This window comes from Esox lucius, chromosome 15, assembly GCF_011004845.1.
Source record: "Esox lucius isolate fEsoLuc1 chromosome 15, fEsoLuc1.pri, whole genome shotgun sequence".
Lineage (NCBI taxonomy): Eukaryota > Metazoa > Chordata > Actinopteri > Esociformes > Esocidae > Esox > Esox lucius.
In genome coordinates, this window is record NC_047583.1 from 7,083,135 (window position 1) to 7,101,280 (window position 18,146).

The 18,146-nt window shown below is 46.3% G+C and overlaps 1 protein-coding gene across 5 annotated transcripts in view; it reads right to left on the reverse strand.

Annotated features, from left to right (window-relative positions):
• The window catches only part of numb (NUMB endocytic adaptor protein), a 40,020-nt gene that overhangs the window by 8,755 nt on the left and 13,119 nt on the right, over positions 1 to 18,146 (reverse strand). For all 5 annotated transcript variants that reach the window (XM_013137586.4, XM_013137584.4, XM_013137585.4 and 2 more), the window contains exons 2-3: positions 7,579 to 7,711; positions 5,108 to 5,182 (exon numbers count right to left, since the gene is read on the reverse strand). In XM_013137586.4, coding sequence (XP_012993040.2) covers positions 5,108 to 5,182; positions 7,579 to 7,704 — 201 coding nt within the window. In that variant the 5' untranslated portion in view covers positions 7,705 to 7,711. The remainder of the gene's footprint in view (positions 1 to 5,107; positions 5,183 to 7,578; positions 7,712 to 18,146) is intronic.

Sequence of the window (18,146 nt, forward strand, 5' to 3'; positions counted from 1 at the left end):
AGTCTGGCCTTGGGTGCGTGGTAACACATTATGGCAAGATCAATAGACTTACTGATGATTCCTATGAGTCTGGTAGGGGTTGCCAAGCCATTTCCAAGCCATTTCCAAGCAAAAAAGTACATGGTCATCATTTCAAACCACTGGCAATCTACAATGGACATGTCTTCCTACCAAATTCAGCCAAAAAGATCACGAGCTAAGTGAAAGATGCTGATTGAAGCATCTAAGAACAACAGGGTAACATTACTAGACCAAAATTACAGGAACCATGTTTTCGGTTTTCTGGACAGATATTTCATCGTTGGAGTTGTGCAAAAGAACCTCATACCAACCGTATAGCGGGGAGGCGGTGGCATTATGGTTTGGGGCTGCTTTGCTCCATCAGGGCCTGGCCAAATTGGCATCATTCAGTAGCAAGGCTATAAAATCAACCATGAATTACATGTTGTACCAGAGAATTCTTGAAAAGAAAGTGAGGCCATCTGCCAAAAAGCTGAAGCTAAACCAAACATAAATCTTGCAACAGGAGAATGATCCAAAACACACAAGCAAAGCATCATCAGAATGGTTAATGAAGAAGAAATAGAGGGTTACGGAAATGGCCGAGTCAAAACCCAGATCTCAGTCCTTTCGAAATGTTGTTGGGGGACTTGAAACAGGCCATGCATGAAAGAAAGCCCTAGAACATGAAACAGTTGAAGCAGTAGTGTAAAGAATAGCAGGCAAAAAAATCCTCCCAGTCAAGGCAAGAAACTGACAGGCAGTTACAAAGAAACGGCTACATAAAGTTATTTCATTCAACACCAGCTATTAAACCTAGGGGTGTACTGACTTTGACCGCACTATGAAATGTCATTTCTGATGATGATTTTGATCAAGAAAGGATTACAAAGTATAATCTTTCAATGTCAATTGTTAAATTAGATTTAACCACTAGGTTTCCTTCCTCTGTCAATAGTGTTAACATTTCAGTCATTAAACTGAAGCCTTAACCAGAGCAAACATGAGACCCACCAAAAATGTCTGAAAACCTTTCTTAGGGTGAAATAATGTATTAAAAGTGTTGTTAAAGTAAATATAATTCACAACTATAGGCCAGGTTGTGACATCATTTTGTGCCCGACCCAGCAGAGCAAGATGAGGGGAAGCGCTCATTAGATCTTAACATCCGTCATATCAAAAGGACAGTTTTGTAATGTGATCAGAGTCCGACTCACGTCTGTACAGTTCCTCAATCACATATATACACCACTAGCTGTCCTAGCCAGCGAACCAGAGTCTGTTGGACCCAATCAGATCTTAAACCCCACTACTCCGACTGGCTTGGCTCAAGAACTTCTTCTCTGCACCTGTGTTAAAAACAGTAGGACTGACTAGGTGGTTGTCTGAGTCACTAGCTGACTAGCTGGCCTACACATTGATCCTGTTAATCCAGTGGCAGAGAGGAGATAAAACTCAGACTTGCAGAGCATTTCGTTAAGGCGCCATGTTAATGTACCATGATCACAGTGGGTTGTTACTAGCAATGGAGGAGATGGGAAGGGGGGAGGGGGGGGGCTTAGAGAGAGGGCAAGCCAGAGACAAAGTTAGTGTGACTGTAGACTGGTTTGGGCCTTCACTCCAAACTGCTGTTAGAGGTCAAAAGTTAGTTAAGTAGGTTAAACAATGCTGTGATGGTGAATTATTAGATGAGACAGGAGACATTTTGATGGGGACATTTCAACAGAATCTGCAAAAAACAAACAAGACAAACCAATAACATTCATGTATCAAAAGGAGGGGGAAGGGGAAGAGGAGAAACAGCAGGAAGTACAAAGTGAAGTAGATAAAGCAAGAGTGAGAGAACACCTGACTGCTATGACTGAGTCAAAACTAAGAAAAACCTTCACCATTAGAATGGCCTTGTTACGGAGAGACATCCAGGCCAGACCTGACCAAGAACCCCCTCTCCTATTCACTACTCCCCCACACTGCATAGAGTCATGGGTCTGGGAACAGTGAGAAAAATCTTCCCCACCGCTCCTAAGGATTCTGGGAGGACATTGAGTAGAGAGAGGCCCCTAGTTAGTAAACCTTTACTACTGCACAGAGCAGAAACGACACACAGTGTATAAACCGTACCGCTTCACACACTGGACTGAACACAGAAAGAGATACGGTATATAAACAGTACCGCTACACACACTGGACTGAACACAGAAAGCGTGTCACATGTCTCCACAGCCCCAAGCTGCTCGTCTGACATCTGGGTGGAGTTCATATTGTGACTGCCCTCTCAGGCCTCTGCCGGGCCCCCCTCTCGGCCCTGTCACAGTATTAGCCCCCTTCTCATTCTCTGAATCCTAACGGCCCCCGTATAAGGGCCACGGTTCCACACATAGGTCCTGTAAGAAAATGCAGCAGCAGGAAGATTGACTCTGGAAGTGTAAAAGGTGGTGTCTGCCAGTAGATGCCAGTAGCGAGTACCCTGCACAGGGTTCACTGTTTAACAGACTTAAACAGGCATCTTCCATGTTCTGGGTCAAAGTTTGGAACAAACACAAGGCTACACGTTTTATATATATATATTTCTCTGGCATGCTAGCGGTGGCCTAACAGGAACCTGTTTGCTCTCCCTCTTCCTGGCCCAGCAGGGCAGGACCCTCATAAAGCCTATCCATAAAACCACGCCTGTACAGGCCAAGCGATAAGGTGACCGGGCTGGTTCAGTAAGGTACACGTGCTTTGTGATGTCATTACTGTGACGTCTTCAGAGAGCGGTCTAGTGGTGGTTCAGGACATGATGTTATCAAACAAGACAAGGCTGGAGAATACGCATCCATATTAAGATGCACACATGCAGAGTGTGTGTGTGTGTGTGTGTGTGTGTGTGTGGTGACTCACTCCTGCAGGTTCTGGCTCTACAACATCACTAGAGCACAACCTTACCTGACACAGGAAGACCGTGCAGGTACTAATCCACTTGTCATCACGTCTTTACTACTGAAACCAACTGTTGGTCAAGATCCTCGCTGGCGCCGTCAAACCCCTGCAACTGATGCAAAGAGCCACAGCCTGCTTGGTGTTCAACAATCCAATGTTTGCCCATGTCATCAGGCTCCTCAATTTCACTTCCTGTCTTTAAATGTTTCCACTAGCGCCAAGTCACTCTGGATAAGTAGCTCTGGATATGATCTCCGCTCTGGATATGATCTCCGCTCTGGATATGATCTCCGCTCTGGATATGATCTCCGCTCTGGATATGATCTCCGCTCTGGATATGATCTCCGCTCTGGATATGATCTTTCACACTAGGTGCACTCTGCACGACATTCAAAACATCGCCAAGCCTCTCACAGTAATCTACAGCTTTCCTGTTGTTTTTTTGTCCCACCAAACGTAGCGGTTCACACAGTATTAGATGTGGCACAAAGGCACGTCACAAGGCTCCTCACCTGGTTGTTCACCATGATTCTGGTTACGGAGCAGCAGGCCGTCTCGAGAAGACGACCACACAGCCATGCTGTAACCATGGCCGGCTCAAGTCCATCTGAAACGTCTGGGATTTTGTCTACGACCTGATGATGCCGGCCACAGCTAAATCTGAGCCAAACCCACGTGGTGTACATCTGGCATCAGTTAACAGAGACATCAACTACAAGTTGAATCAAAGCCAGTCACGGCCAGGTCAACAGGTCACAGCGAACCTCACAAGAAGTGCACAGGTCAACCGAAGGCTACTCCGACAAGCCTCTACAGGGGCTGGTGAACCAAAACGCCAGAGGCCCTGCACACAGGGTGTGATGGCGAAGGGGGCTTCAGGCTAAACGGCCAGTGGTGAGCCTTCAATGGGAGCATCGAGGCTATCGGGCTGGATGACAACAGAGTATCAGTGATTTACCAGTGGTGGCTCTGCTCTATGTCAGAGGAAAGACAGGGTGTTACTGGACTGCGGGTAAAAAAGGAAGAAACACATCTCCCCTCCCTCCCTCCCCCTCCCCCTCTCCCTCTCCCCTCCCATTACAAAAGCCTAACCAGAACAGATCGTTCCCCCTGGTGATATCTGCAGTAGGCTACACAGCGGTGTGAATCACAGGACCGAGCAGAATAGATAGGAGACAGGAAATCTGCCTTCCAAACTAAACCCTATTCCTATACAGTGCACTTCTTCACACACTAATACCACAGGCCTCGGTCTACACATGACCTCACTATGTAGGGTGTCATTTGTGAAGCATGAGAGTCTGGAGAGGATCACAGAACCGTTCCTCTGTAGGGACGTCCCAAATGAAACCCTATTCCCCGAGTAGTACATGACTTTTGAGCAGGGGAATAGGGTGTGATTTGGGACATACTCAGCCTGTCATGCTAATGTAATATAGGACAGGGTGTAGGATCTGGGTGTGGCAGCAGGAACCCTGGATATGGAACAACATCACCCTATGCTTTTCCTCTTGGTCCCTATGTGGCTGCTGGAATGTGCCCTTTGACCTTACATCTCCAGACCCTGCGGTGGCAGGAAGTAACCTGCCTGATATCCGTTGGTCATGGGCTCAGAGAGCTGAGGTTCAGCCAGCAACACACGCGTGTGACCAAGGAGGGTCTGTAGCCCAGGATATAAGAGGGATAAAATAAAAGGGGAAGACATCAGAGGGACAAAGAAAATGTCCGTCCGTCCCAAAATGGTCGGTGTGACGGCCCGCAGCCCGAGGCATGCTGACCATACCAGCGCCGTCTGGGCCCCCTGTCTGGGCCCCCTGTCTGGGCCCCCTGTCTCGGCCCCTTTGCGACCGGTGCAGCCCTCTACCTTCATACCCAGGCGGAGGGCAAGCGTGCTGGGTGGAGCAGCCGTAACAGTCCACACGATGAATGGCTCAGGCCCACTGGGGGCCAGAACCAGCGAAGACTCCAGCCTACACAGAGGAAGACCGAGAATAAACAGGGCCAAAGTCTACAATGGAAAACACTACGTAACCAACAGTCACCAGGACATGGGCTGAACCATGGTGGAGAGAGAACAGGAGGACACAGGAGAGGACAGACTGGAAGGAGAGGACAAGAGTAGGAGAGAGGAGGGCTCCCAGACTGACAGACTCTAGGCACAGATTGGAGGAGGAGGTGTACCTACCGTCTTAAGCCGCTTCACTGCGTCTTCACATATATGCATGCCCCTTGACTCCTCCACCTCAACATGACCCAGGTACTGGAGAGGGAGACAGGGGGAGAGAGTTAGCATGGGCAGAACCAGCAGGTTAGGAGTAATGACGTCCCCTTCCTGTCACCCCATCCCAGAGGCCCCAGAAAAGGCCATGGTGCCACAGGGCCCAGTCCGCTCCCATGGGCTCCGGGCTGGCTCTGTGGATGAGTTGACCATGTGTCAGAGTCCTAAATGGCACCCTATTCCCTAGTTAAGCACACTAACCTTGGCTCAAGGCAGTGCACCATTTAGTGAATACGGCCTCATTTGGGACACCTAGCTGCTGGAACTTCTATCAATAGACGGAAAGAGGCTCCCACCCTGGTCCCCGAGTAGCAACCCCTCCTCCCTGTAGCCCCGCCCCCCCCCCCGATCTCCAACAGCCCCCTGGGACGTCGGGCAACAGTCCGTCCTGGAGCTCTGGAGGCAGCCAGTGTTTCGGCTTCAAGTCCACACAGGAAGCCCTCACACTTCCCAACCCTTCCCCTAGAGCATGCGCACGCACGCACACACCGTAATCCCGCCTGCCACTAAGGCGGACCAGCCCCACGACAGCAGTAATGATCCATCCTTTGTGTTTAAAATGTCAAAACCAAGGCTTCAGCCCAAACGGCACCCCATTCCCTATGTAGTACACACTTCTTTGATCCAGGACCCATGGAGTTATGTAAATCACTAGATGTAGGGAATATGGCTAAATTTAGGACACAGCCGGTCTAACATTACATTAAAGGCATCTTTCCAGACATATTCCCGGTTATCCAAAATCCCCAAAATAACCACAGTAAAGACACTTATTACGCTGTTTTTAGATTACTGCGAATGTTGGGCATTCAATGAGTTGTTCGGACAGGAAGTCGTGATGTAATCAGTCACCCCTTGCTTCAGGAACAAAGTAAGCATTTTATTTCTAGAGTTCACAAAGAGAAGTAGTAGCAGGTTAAGACACTGACAGACTTCCCCTTCCACCCCCTCAACTCTCACTTGTTCGGGGCCACGCTGCTAATCTGACCGCAACTATTCAAACCCACACGACAGAGCTTCTCAAGGGAACGGGGGGGGGGGGGGGGGGGGCAGAGAGTGAGAGAAACAGAGAAACAGAGACAGGGAGACATTTAGACGTTTTCAGGCATATTACCATGCACCGCTAACTCCACACAAGCATATTTCCGTGTCTACAGAGGCATTGCCACACACCACAACCCCAGTACCCTGTAGTACACAGACACATTACAACACATGGAGACCGGGAGGGGAGGGGAGGGGGGGGGGGGCGGGACTATCATGCTAGGTTGCACGTGCACAGTGTGAGAGCGGGATGAACATCAACGGATCCTGGATCAGAAAAGCTGCTCTGGACCCGGTCCGTTCAACACCTAGACAGGCCCACAGGACGGACACGCGCCATTCAACAGAGCTCCAAGGACATGCAGATGGCTACATTGTGGGAATAGATTCCCATGTAAAGGCCTAATCTGGGCTGAGAAGTAGGCCAGATCCGAACAGGAGCGTCCCAGTGTGTCTGCTGGCTGTAATTTATGAGGAACAGGTGGATGTCTTGCAGGACAGGAATCTAGGGAGAGTCAGAGACACTCATACCGACTAAAACATTCCCTTCATCTACGTCACCATTAAACCCCACATGCCATCTCTCTTACCCAGTCAAACCTCTCCCTCCTAACCTTCTGAACTCTCCTTCAAAGTCTCTCTCACCTCCTCGTTGCCACCCCCCCCTCCAACTCCCGAGGACTAGGCAGGTCGGCGTACAGACGAAAGGTTAGAGGGGCTAGCGTCGGGAAGGCGGATCATTTCATTTCTGTGTTGTTTGATAAAAGCCAACAGGTCTGTTGCCATAATACAGTAAACAGGCCGCTGTCCTGGCAGAGAGACGCTGGGGATATCTACTAACTGGGACGACGCGTCCCAAATGGCTACGCAATTCCGGAGCACACTGCTTTAGACCAGGACCGGGGCCACAGTTGTGCCCTTGATAGGGCGCGGGAAGCCATTTGGAACGTATCAGCTGAAATAAAGAGCGAGGAGAGCAATGTCCAGGGGCTCTACCACAAACATATACTACTAGGTGTCTGACCTGGCCGTCCAGTGGAAACGCACCAGCCTCTGACACACATTGTCAGCTACTGCCCTTTGACCCCCAACCTCTCCATTGTTCCAAGCTGACATATTTCCCCCCCCCCAACCTCTCGGCTCCACAAAGTAAAAACAGACCTGGAAATATTTCCAATAAAACTATAAGCACTGTGGCTGTGAGAAGGGCCATCATGTAGCCCAGATACCAACTGACCGGGCTCCGGTATCTGTGATTAATGGTGAGTGTGTGAGTCTCTCGAGGAGGCGCGAGGAGCTGGTGCTGAGTGTTAGAGCGGAGGCGCTGGTGTCACCTTGACTGCGAAGCTGCACTTGCCGCTGCGGACCGCCTCCTCATCCGTCTGCCACTGGTGGGGTCGACTGGACTCAGGAACGTACACGTCTTTCTTCCGGCGGAAACTCTGCCGTAGCTTATTCATCCTGAACCTGGGAGTGGAGAGGGAAAACCCATCAAAACCCAGCATGCAGAGCTGTGGAAGATTCTCCCACAGACAAAGGACCCAGGACCAGAACAAAATTAACCAAATGACACCACAGTCAAAACCACATGACCTATTAGGAAAAACAAACATGTACAACACCACGGCACAGTTTGACCAGGACCACTGATCAAAAACTAAAAAAATACAGGATCAATGAGCAGCCGCCTTGACACTGTCATGGGTAGACACAGGAAAACCTGGTTCCCTGTAGAGGAAAGGAGGTGCAATCACAGTACCGCAGCAGAACTTGAGACAGAGATGCATTTCCTGACAAGAGGCCAAACAAATAGAACAATGGGACAAAACCATTACTCAAGGTTTCAAAGACCCCAATGCAGAGAGTTGGTCTTTCATTCCTTTGGTAGAGAATATAGAGAGCTGCAGATTGGCAGCACAATACTAATGCTACCTGAACTAAAATCAGAGCCAGTTTCAGAGTGTGTTACTTTTGCTTTGTACCCTATAGGACCTGGGATTTGAACCATCAACAGTCAGTTTACTGGTCCTACACTCTAACCTAAAGATTTCACTTTGATATTCAATGTGATTCACCCTCCACTGATTAGCCGAGCAACACTGCATTAGAGAATCAATTGTTGTAACAGTAGTAGTGGCGTTAGCAGGAATGATTCCCCTTCTGAATGGCCTGCTGGTTAGCTGAGCAGCGCCGCGTTAGAGAATCAATTGTTGTAACAGTAGTAGTGGCGTTAGCAGGAATGATTCCCCTTCTGAATGGCCTGCTGGTTAGCTGAGCAGCGCCGCATTAGAGAATCAATTGTTGTAACAGTAGTAGTGGCGTTAGCAGGAATGATTCCCCTTCTGAATGGCCTGCTGGTTAGCTGAGCAGCGCCGCATTAGAGAATCAATTGTTGTAACAGTAGTAGTGGCGTTAGCAGGAATGATTCCCCTTCTGAATGGCCTGCTGGTTAGCTGAGCAGCGCCGCATTAGAGAATCAATTGTTGTAACAGTAGTAGTGGCGTTAGCAGGAATGATTCCCCTTCTGAATGGCCTGCTGGTTAGCTGAGCAGCGCCACATTAGAGAATCAATTGTTGTAACAGTAGTAGTGGCGTTAGCAGGAATGATTCCCCTTCTGAATGGCCTGCTGGTTAGCTGAGCAGCGCCGCATTAGAGGGATGTGTGAAGCACAGCCAGGCCAGAGGCCAGAGTGTAGCCGCAGTGAGGGGGAACACTGTCTACTGAACTTCATAGTATCAGGGCATGTTAGGGAGGGACCAGGCAGCTTCATCCTGGCCCGGCCCCAGCAGGGTGCTCTGGTCCTGGGATGGCTGCCTGGGGGTAGTGAGCCCACTACTAAGAACCCTGGTAGACTGGGGCTCAGACGGGGATAGAGGCAAAGCGAGACGCAGAGAAAGAACCATACGAGAGTATGTGAGTAAGAGAGTTTACCAGAGACGCCCCTATACAGAGCTACTGACAGGTGAATCAGGTTTAAGAGTCTTGCTCAAGGGTACAGCCTCAGATTTTTTAATCTTAACGGATTAGAATTGAAATCAGTGGTGGTGGGGGGGGCAGAGAGGAAGGACTGCAGATGCGATGTGCCAGGAGAACTATTAAAATAATCTCCTGAGGAATGGAAAATGGATTAATCCCTGAAAAAGGATCCTGTGAGAGACTACAGTACAGTATAATGGGGAAAGAGAGGGAAGGAAAAAGAGAAGGGAGAAAAGGGGGGGGGGGGGCAGAAGAGATGAGTGTGGAGAAAGAAGAAGTAAAGGATATTAAAGATTTAGGATGTTTAGTTTATAAAAGACATCTTAGTGAAAAATGAGTTGATGCTGACATTATTTACAAGGCATTTTACCCTTCCACAATATATGAGAGTGCATTGTCCAATTTGTATAATTAATTGTCAAAATGATTTTAACATTTTACAATCCTGTTTCCAAATATATTAGAAAAATATATTGCCCATTTTGAATTTGATACCAGCAACAAGTTTTTAAAAATGTTGGGACAGGGGCACCTCTTCTATTAACAACACTCTGTAAGCGTTTTGGAACGGTGGAGACCAATTGCTGTAGTTTTTAAAGTGAAATGTTTCCAAATTCTTGCTTCCAAAAGTTGCAGTTTATCAGCGTTACAACATACTTTTGTTACTTAACATAATCAATCTGTTATAAAATGCATTCTGGATACAGTTGGGCTCATAAGTTTGCCTACCCTGGCAGAAATGTAGGCATTGATTTTCAAAATATAACTGATCATGCAAAGAAAACTGTCTTATTTAAGGATAGTAATCATATGAAGCCATTTATCATCACATAGTTGTTTGGCTCCCTTTTAAATCATAATGATAACAGAAATCACCCAAATGGCCCTGATCAAAAGTTTACATACCCTTGAATGTTTGGCCTTGGTACAGACACACAAGGTGACACACACAGGTGAAAATGTCAATTAAAGGTGAATTTCCCACACCTGTGGCTTTTTAAATGGCAATTAGTGTCTGTGTATAAACATTCAATGAGTTTTGGTTAGCTCTCACGTGGATGCACTGAGCAGGCGAGATACTGAGCCATGAGGAGCAGAAAAGAAGACCTGTCAAAAGACCTGCGTAACAAGGTAATGGAACTTCATAAAGATGGAAAAGGATATCAAAAGATATCAAAAGCCTTGCAGATGCCAGTCAGTCCTGTTCAGTCACTTATTAAGAAGTGGAAAATTCAGGGATCTCTTAAAACAAAGCCAAGAAACCAAGAAAGATTTCAGCCAAAACTGCCAGAAGAATTGTTAGGGATACAAGGAAAAACCCACAGGTAACCTCAGGAGAAATACAGGCTGCTCTGGAAAAAGACAGTGTGGTTGTTTCAAGGAGCACAATACGATGATACTTTAACAAAAATGAGCTGCATGGTCGAGTTGCCAGAAAGAAGCCTTTACTGCGCCAATGCTACAAAAAAGCCTGGTTACAATATGCCTGACAACACCTTGACACTCCTCACAGCTTCTGGCACACTGTAATTTGGAGTGACGAGAACAAAATAGAGCTTTACGGTCACAACCATGTTTGGAGATTGGTCAACAAGGTCTACAGTGAAAACAATACCATCAATGTAAAGCATGGTGGTGGCTCACTGATGTTTTGGGGGTGTGTGAGCTCTAAAGGCATGGGGAATCTTTGATGTCAAGATGAACGCAGCATGTTATCAGAAAATACTAGCAGACAATTAGCATTCTTCTGCACGAAAGCTGCGCATTGGACGCTCTTGGACTTTCCAGCATGGCAATGACCCTAAGCACAAGGCCAAGTTGACCCTTCAGTGGTTACAGCAGGAAAAGGTGAAGGTTCTGGAATGGCCATCAAAGTCTCCTGACCTTAATATCATCAAGCCACTCTGGGGAGATCTCAAAACGTACAGTTCATTCAGGACGACCAAAGACCTTGCATGAAAGAAATACAAGACGTGTTTCACCTGCTCACTCATTTAAAAAAAGAAATGTCACAAATGGCATACATATTACCAATTCTCCAAGGGTATGCAAACTTTGAGCACAACACTAACTCATTTATCCCTGGGGGACCAAGGTGACCGACTGGTCCGTCTTAGTTACGAGGTATGCAATTGTAGTAAGTCATGCGATCACCAAATGGGCATCTGCATTTAAATTCCTGCCCAGGACAGTTAAGGACCCTGAAGACGGACTGTTAGCCAACCGCTTGGCTGTCATGCAGACCAGGTAATCTTTGCTATAGTTGTCAGTGCCTTTGTATCCTTCACTGCCTTCTTCACTTGAGTGACTCGCATGAATTTTTAAATGTTTAATTGAAAAACAATATCAGACTGCCACATCACATCACTCCACACTTGACTGGCCAACAGCACGCGCAAAGAGCTGCCAGGTAGTTATTTGTACGTGTGCCAGGTGACTAAGCAATTGGAGGATGTAGAGTTTATAATGCGATGATTATTTTCAATGGCCCAATCGGGACAGTGACTTGCTAGTTTTATTAATCCCGACTTAACGATGGCTCCGGGCCAGTAAAAAGTCATTGTCGAGCCCTGTTTTCAATGGGTGACAGGTAGGCCAGTTTAGCACTCGGCCTCTATTACTGTGGAGACATGCTGTTGTAACACGTGCAGAATGTGGTTTGGCATCGTCTTGCTGGAATAAGCAAGGCCTTCCCTGAAAAAGTTGTTGTCTGGATGGCAGCATATGTTGCTCCATAACCTGTATGTTAGTTTTTGAACTGATAACAAGCCGGATGGTCCTTTTCATTTTAAGCCCGAAGCATGCAGCGTCCATGATTCCCAAAAATAATTCGGAATATTGATTTGTCAGACGCCCAGGACAGTTTTCCACTTCACCACAATCCATCTTAAAAGAGCTAAGGCCCAGAGAATGAGGCGGCGATTCTGGATCATGTTAATATCTGGTTGCTTCTTCGCATGGTAGAGTTTTAACTTGCATTTGTGGATGCAGCGACAGACTGTGTTCACAGACAATGGTTTCGTGTTGAGTCCATGCAGTGATGCCCACTACAGAATTGTGTCCATTTGAATGCAGTGCCGCCTGAGGGCCCGAAGATCACGGCCATTCACTATTGGTTTTCGCCCTTGTCCCATGCATACAGAGATTTCTCCGGGTGCTCTGAATCTTAAATGATATTATGTACCATAAATGATGAGCTCCCCAAAGTCACTTACGTTGAGAAATGTCATTCTTAAGTTGTAGCACATGTTTGATTAACAGGCTGAAACATGAGGTTGCCCTATCAAGGTAATCATCACATACATCCTGTGATCTTCCAACTATTTAGCATCTTGGACATTTAATGTCCCCAATATCATCCAGGCCTACCTGTTAGAGTAAGGGACAATTTAGACTACAACAACTGTGGTGAAAACTATTTCACACCAACAACAGGAAACTCACTGCGTCAAAAGGAAAAACACATATGTACGGCCAGACCCCCGACCTGGAAGGCTTATGAACTTACTGACAATGTTGTAACTAACAAGTGCTGTTGCTGGTGACAGTAGAATTGTTCTGTTGACAGTGTGAGATGGTTTTGTTGATTCCCAAGGGCCGAATCCTTTCGTTTCGGATTCTGTTTTTGAGTCTGAATGGAGCAAGAGAACCAGACTCCCGGCGTCACCGGTTATTCCGCTCCAGTACACACCGACCCAGACGTCGTCTTTAGACCTCAGTAGCCGTGGGAAGTATCTTTCGGAAGTGTCCCGCGTCACCTTGGAAGGTGACATGCGACAACGGACATTTTTAAATCTAGCAACAAAGTCTTGTTCGTGTGAATGAATCACTCAGGGGCTCAACTGTGAAAGGAACATGAGTTTCAGCTCGACTTCCCTGTATAAATAAAACTGGGTAAAATGCCCTTGAGTTCCACTATCCTTACACTAAACATTTATCTGTCTGAGGGTGGCATTTTACTGCAAGTTAGCTGACAACTGACCCATGTTAAATGTATCCCAACTCTCCTGTAATGAACTGTGAAGCGTTAGTGCATTAGCAAAAGCAACTGCTAAAAGGGTATAAATTTGTGATGTTTGCTTTGAGAGATCTGTTTTTTTAAACAAAGCTATTAAAGCTGCTGTTTTCCCATGATGCACTTAGAGTGCTTGTGCTGTTCACGCCCCCTGGCACCCACTGCTCAAGCCACATTTCTCTCTGTAGAACACACGACAGCAAGCCAACGTAGCTATAAACTATACTACTATGGGGTGGTCTGTATTTTCTACTCATTACTCACTTTTGCAGAGGAAAATGTAATGTGGGCTGTTCAAGTAGCATCAGTAGACTGGGGCATGTTTAGCTCCCTAGGTAGTAGCATAGTCTGTTGTGTCAATGTCAGACCCAGCACTGCCTAACCACAGCAGGGCGGCAACTAACAACGGTTTTGATGAGTTACTGATTGAGACAAAATCGATCGTTAAGTGTTTTATTTATCACATACTAAATTAGTGTTTTTCCCACATTTGCACAATTCACACTTGAAAATCAAGTTGAGATAGAATTAATAAAACAAGAAAATATTTCTTCTGTGCATACAGTATAGCAACAAAAGCTTTACCTCTTAGTTTGAAAGGTCCTACTCTAAACTGCTTTGATAAATAATGAGTAAAGAAAACACTGTAAAATATGATGCTAAAATACCACTAAATAGTATGATTTAACATGTTGGAATTCACCTTGAATTGCAGTAAGGACGAAGAAAGAAAACTTGTGTCAAATTGATGAGACTGTTATAACAAGCAGCTTTAAGAGTAGCTGAAGTATCCAATAGCTTGAAGTACACAGACAACCTCCCTATAATTCAATAAACAGAGGTTGATGGAGATGGCATGGTCATGGCATTATCCTCCACATTAGAAACATGTGAATTCCTAGCATGCTCAAATGTAGACTCCATAGATGTGATAGTGGTAGCTCTGGAGTGGGGAAGAAATTATTTTACCGTAGTAATTCAATTTTCCAGCATTGTCAGCATTGGACGGGCATGGTTACATAAAGCAGGAGTGGAAAGGGGAGAGAGAACAGGAGCAGGAGAAAGGGGGGAGAGAAAGACAGTCAGTGGGACAGAGAGAAGAGGGGGGAGAGAGAGAGAAAGAGAGACGGTCAGGGGGAGAGAGAGAAGAAGAGAGACTGTCAGGGGGAGAGAGAGAGGAAGAGAGACTGTCAGGGGGAGAGCGAGAGGAAGAGAGACGGTCAGGGGGGAGGGAATGGGGGAGAGAGAGAGGAAGAGAGAAGATGGAGAGGCCTACCAAACTAACTAGAGATAAACAGGGTGGGATGGGAACTACGGGAACAGGCGCACTGGGCATCCAGCAAAGAGAGGTCAGGGGTTACTTAGGGGTCAGGGTGGGTGAAACAGGTTAGGCAGTACTAAGGGATTGGTATAGCCCACAACAACTGTAGAGTTACAGCACTATTTAAACAGTCTGATATTGTATGTTTATTGAAATAACTGAATGAATGAATGAATGACTTGATTTAGCTGGAGAGAGAAAAATCCCTTGTTTAAAAAGCCAGAGAATGCAAGAGGGAGAGATCAAGAGACAAATCCAGGTTTTTTTACAAATCCAAGGACACAGAAACTTTGTGCTTCTAGCCCAGCTGAGACCCAGCATGAGCCTTCAAACCCAGTAGCATTGTTCATTATGTTCTTCATTACAATGTTAGTCACTTGAAAAGAGTAAACATGGCACAAACAGTGGTGAGAAATCCAATGCCTGAACGGAACCGGCTGACAGTTCCAGGCGTGGACAACACTGAGCAGGGGTCAGCTGACACTTCACAGCTATTGACTTCATGAAGTTAATCAACATAAAGTACATAGTGGTCAAATTAATCAGACATAAAATCTAGAGATTGTGTAAGTAATTTGTAGAAACATGAAATGGGGTCATAATATGATGATCTTCGGTACACTAAGTAGACAGCATCAGCAGAGCATCTGACCAGTAACCGAAAGGATGTTAGATCCAAAACCCAAGCCTGCTAGGTGAAAAATCAGAAGCGAGATGCTAATTAACACTAACTGTTCCCTGAACGCCCAAACTGGTGAACCGCACAAAACGGAGAGATTGGGTACAAAGCGTAAATAAGTCTGGTCAGATATTTCACAATTGACGACGAAAGCAATTTTATTAACTTATTCCAATAAATCAATCCAACATCCACATAATGTAACTTAACATGTAAGCTGGACTGTTTAGAATAGATTTGAAAACAATGGCAGCCCACCTGTGTAACACACACGCACACAAGCACGCAGGGCCTTCAGCTGGAATGTCCCAGAATCCTGTAGATATCAAAGTCTTTCGAAACACAGCAATGTCCTTAGTCAGCAGATATTCCATTGAACCCACACACACCGCCGTTAATACCTAATGTATTAACCTGTGTGGGAGTGTTTTACACCACCAGTCTCAAATCAAAACCTTTAGAATTAGAACGTTTTAACTGGACAGACTATGTCAAGGTTGCCATTAGAATTAGAACCTTTGACCTCAACAGACTGTGTCACGGTTGCCATTAGAATCAGAACCTTTGACCTGGACAGACTGTCAAGGTTCCCATTAGAATTAGAACCTTTGACCAGGACAGACTGTGTCAAGGTTCCCATTAGAATTAAAACCTTTGACCTGGACAGACTGTGTCAAGGTTCCCATTAGAATTAGAACCTTTGACCTGGACAGACCGTGTCAAGGTTCCCCTTAGAATATTTGATTGGAGAAATCCACCGGTGCTCCATATGGACCGTGTGTGTGACCCATTAGGGGGTCGACCCGTGGTGCTCTGAACAAACAAAACCACTTCATTCATCAGCGTTTGTTGAGAAACCCAACAGCCTGAAAGACTGCAGCCTCTTTCAGCACCACCCTCTTAAAAAGAAGAGGTTCCCAGGGAGTCTTCGAGGGGTTCCTCAGGTTCATATTGTAGGAGGGGTATTCAACTCTGGACCCGGAAGACAGTTCCACCCTCTGATCAGGAACTTATTTAAACACTTTTCCTTATCTAGTACATTACTGTATAACCCCCTTTCCTTATCTAGTACACTACTTTATAAACCCTATTTCCTTTGTATAACTGGGTTACCTGGTCTATTCATGCTAAGCTTAGCTACCAGTTGGTTCTTGCCTCAATTAGACTGTGCCCATGTCGTGTTCATCTTTCAAAATAATATCTGGCTACGTCATTATTCTTGTTTTGTATTATAGTCCAGTCCTGGCATCAGACCAAGTCATGGCAGTAATTTTCACTCACAGCTTAAAATGATTCTGAACAAACGATCTGGACTGGTGAGAGCTGAGCTGGTCTGCTTCTCTGACTTCTGTTCAGCAGAAGGGGGTTTCTGTGGTAATGCACTTAGTACTTCCCAGTTCCATAGGTCTCCACTCTCCCAGTCCGTATTAGAGGCAGTTTCTCGGTCTCCACTCTCCCAGTCAGTATTACAGGCAGTTTCTGTCTCCACTCTCCCAGTCAGTATTAGAGGCAGTTTCTGTCTCCACTCTCCCAGTCAGTATTAGAGGCAGTTTCTCTGTCTCCACTCAGGCTTCACACCTCGTAGGGAACAAGTTAAGGGAACCCCTCCCTACAAGTTATATGAAGAAACTTCAAAGGATTTAAAGGTTTCCCACACATTTTGAATGTGAAAGACTACTGAGAGATCATCCAGGAATGTTTCTCCTCAGAGAGTAGCTTCTGAATCCCCTGGACGGCATTGAGAGGCTTCCCCTGCGTGTAAACTTAGTGAAGACTGTAGAGCAGCTCACCCCCACGGGAAGGCATTAAGCGGTACTCTGAACACACGCACAGGCAACAACAGCACTGACTGACCCTAATGCATGCTGTAGTATGGGTGTGTCTGTGTGTGTGTGTGTGTGTGTGTGTGAGCTTTTGGTTTATGTATGTAGCCTGTGCGTTTGGGAATGTTTGTGGATTGTGTATGTTGTGTTTTAGTTGTACGTAGTGAGGTTTACGTGTATGTAGTGTGTGCGTGTCTGTTAAAACTGAAACCGTTTACTAGCAGCATGACCCCAGGTATTAAGCCAGAAGTCAGACTATCTACTGATGGAGAGTAATTACAGAACAAAGCCAATTACCCGTCTCCCCTAATGAGCTTATGAATAAATCTGCATGGGATTAACCAGCATGGAGCTCGCTTGGGACATGATTTCTGCAAGGGCTGGGAATACCCTGAGACCTTGTGATAGAAACTGTCAAAATGCTGAGGGGGAGTGTGTATGGATATTTCAATTGTGTCCAATACTGTGATTGAACTGTATGATCCAAACATATATTATGTAAAATATGTCTGGTATAGATGGACAAAAGAGAGCCATGAGAAAATGCTAGAGGTACCAGAGTTTTGGCAGACGCAGCTTCTTTATCCATTTCACAGAGTGAATATAATAATGCAATGCCCCATCGGTCTCTGACTACACAACAGGACGCTCCTGTATGATGGCAGGAACAGTGCGTGTTAGTAGCAGCAGGAGCAACGACAGAACAGAGTTCAACAGGAACTTCCTGCTGGGAGAACAGATGAGCTACCGTACAACTAGCCTGCCCTTGTGAAATGGCCAACACACACACACACACACACACACACACACACACACACACACACACACACACACACACACACACACACACACACACACACACACACACACACACACACACACACACACACACACACACACACACACACACACACACACACACGGCCCACCTGTCTAGGCGCTGGCTAGGGCAGAGAAATCGCTGAAAGCGGGTTTTCCCCCCCAAATATGCTGACCCCAGCATTCTCCTCAGCACCGCTTTAGAGCCACTGACGAAGCCACAGCACAGACACACACAGCTGTTCTCCCAAACGAACGACATGAATCA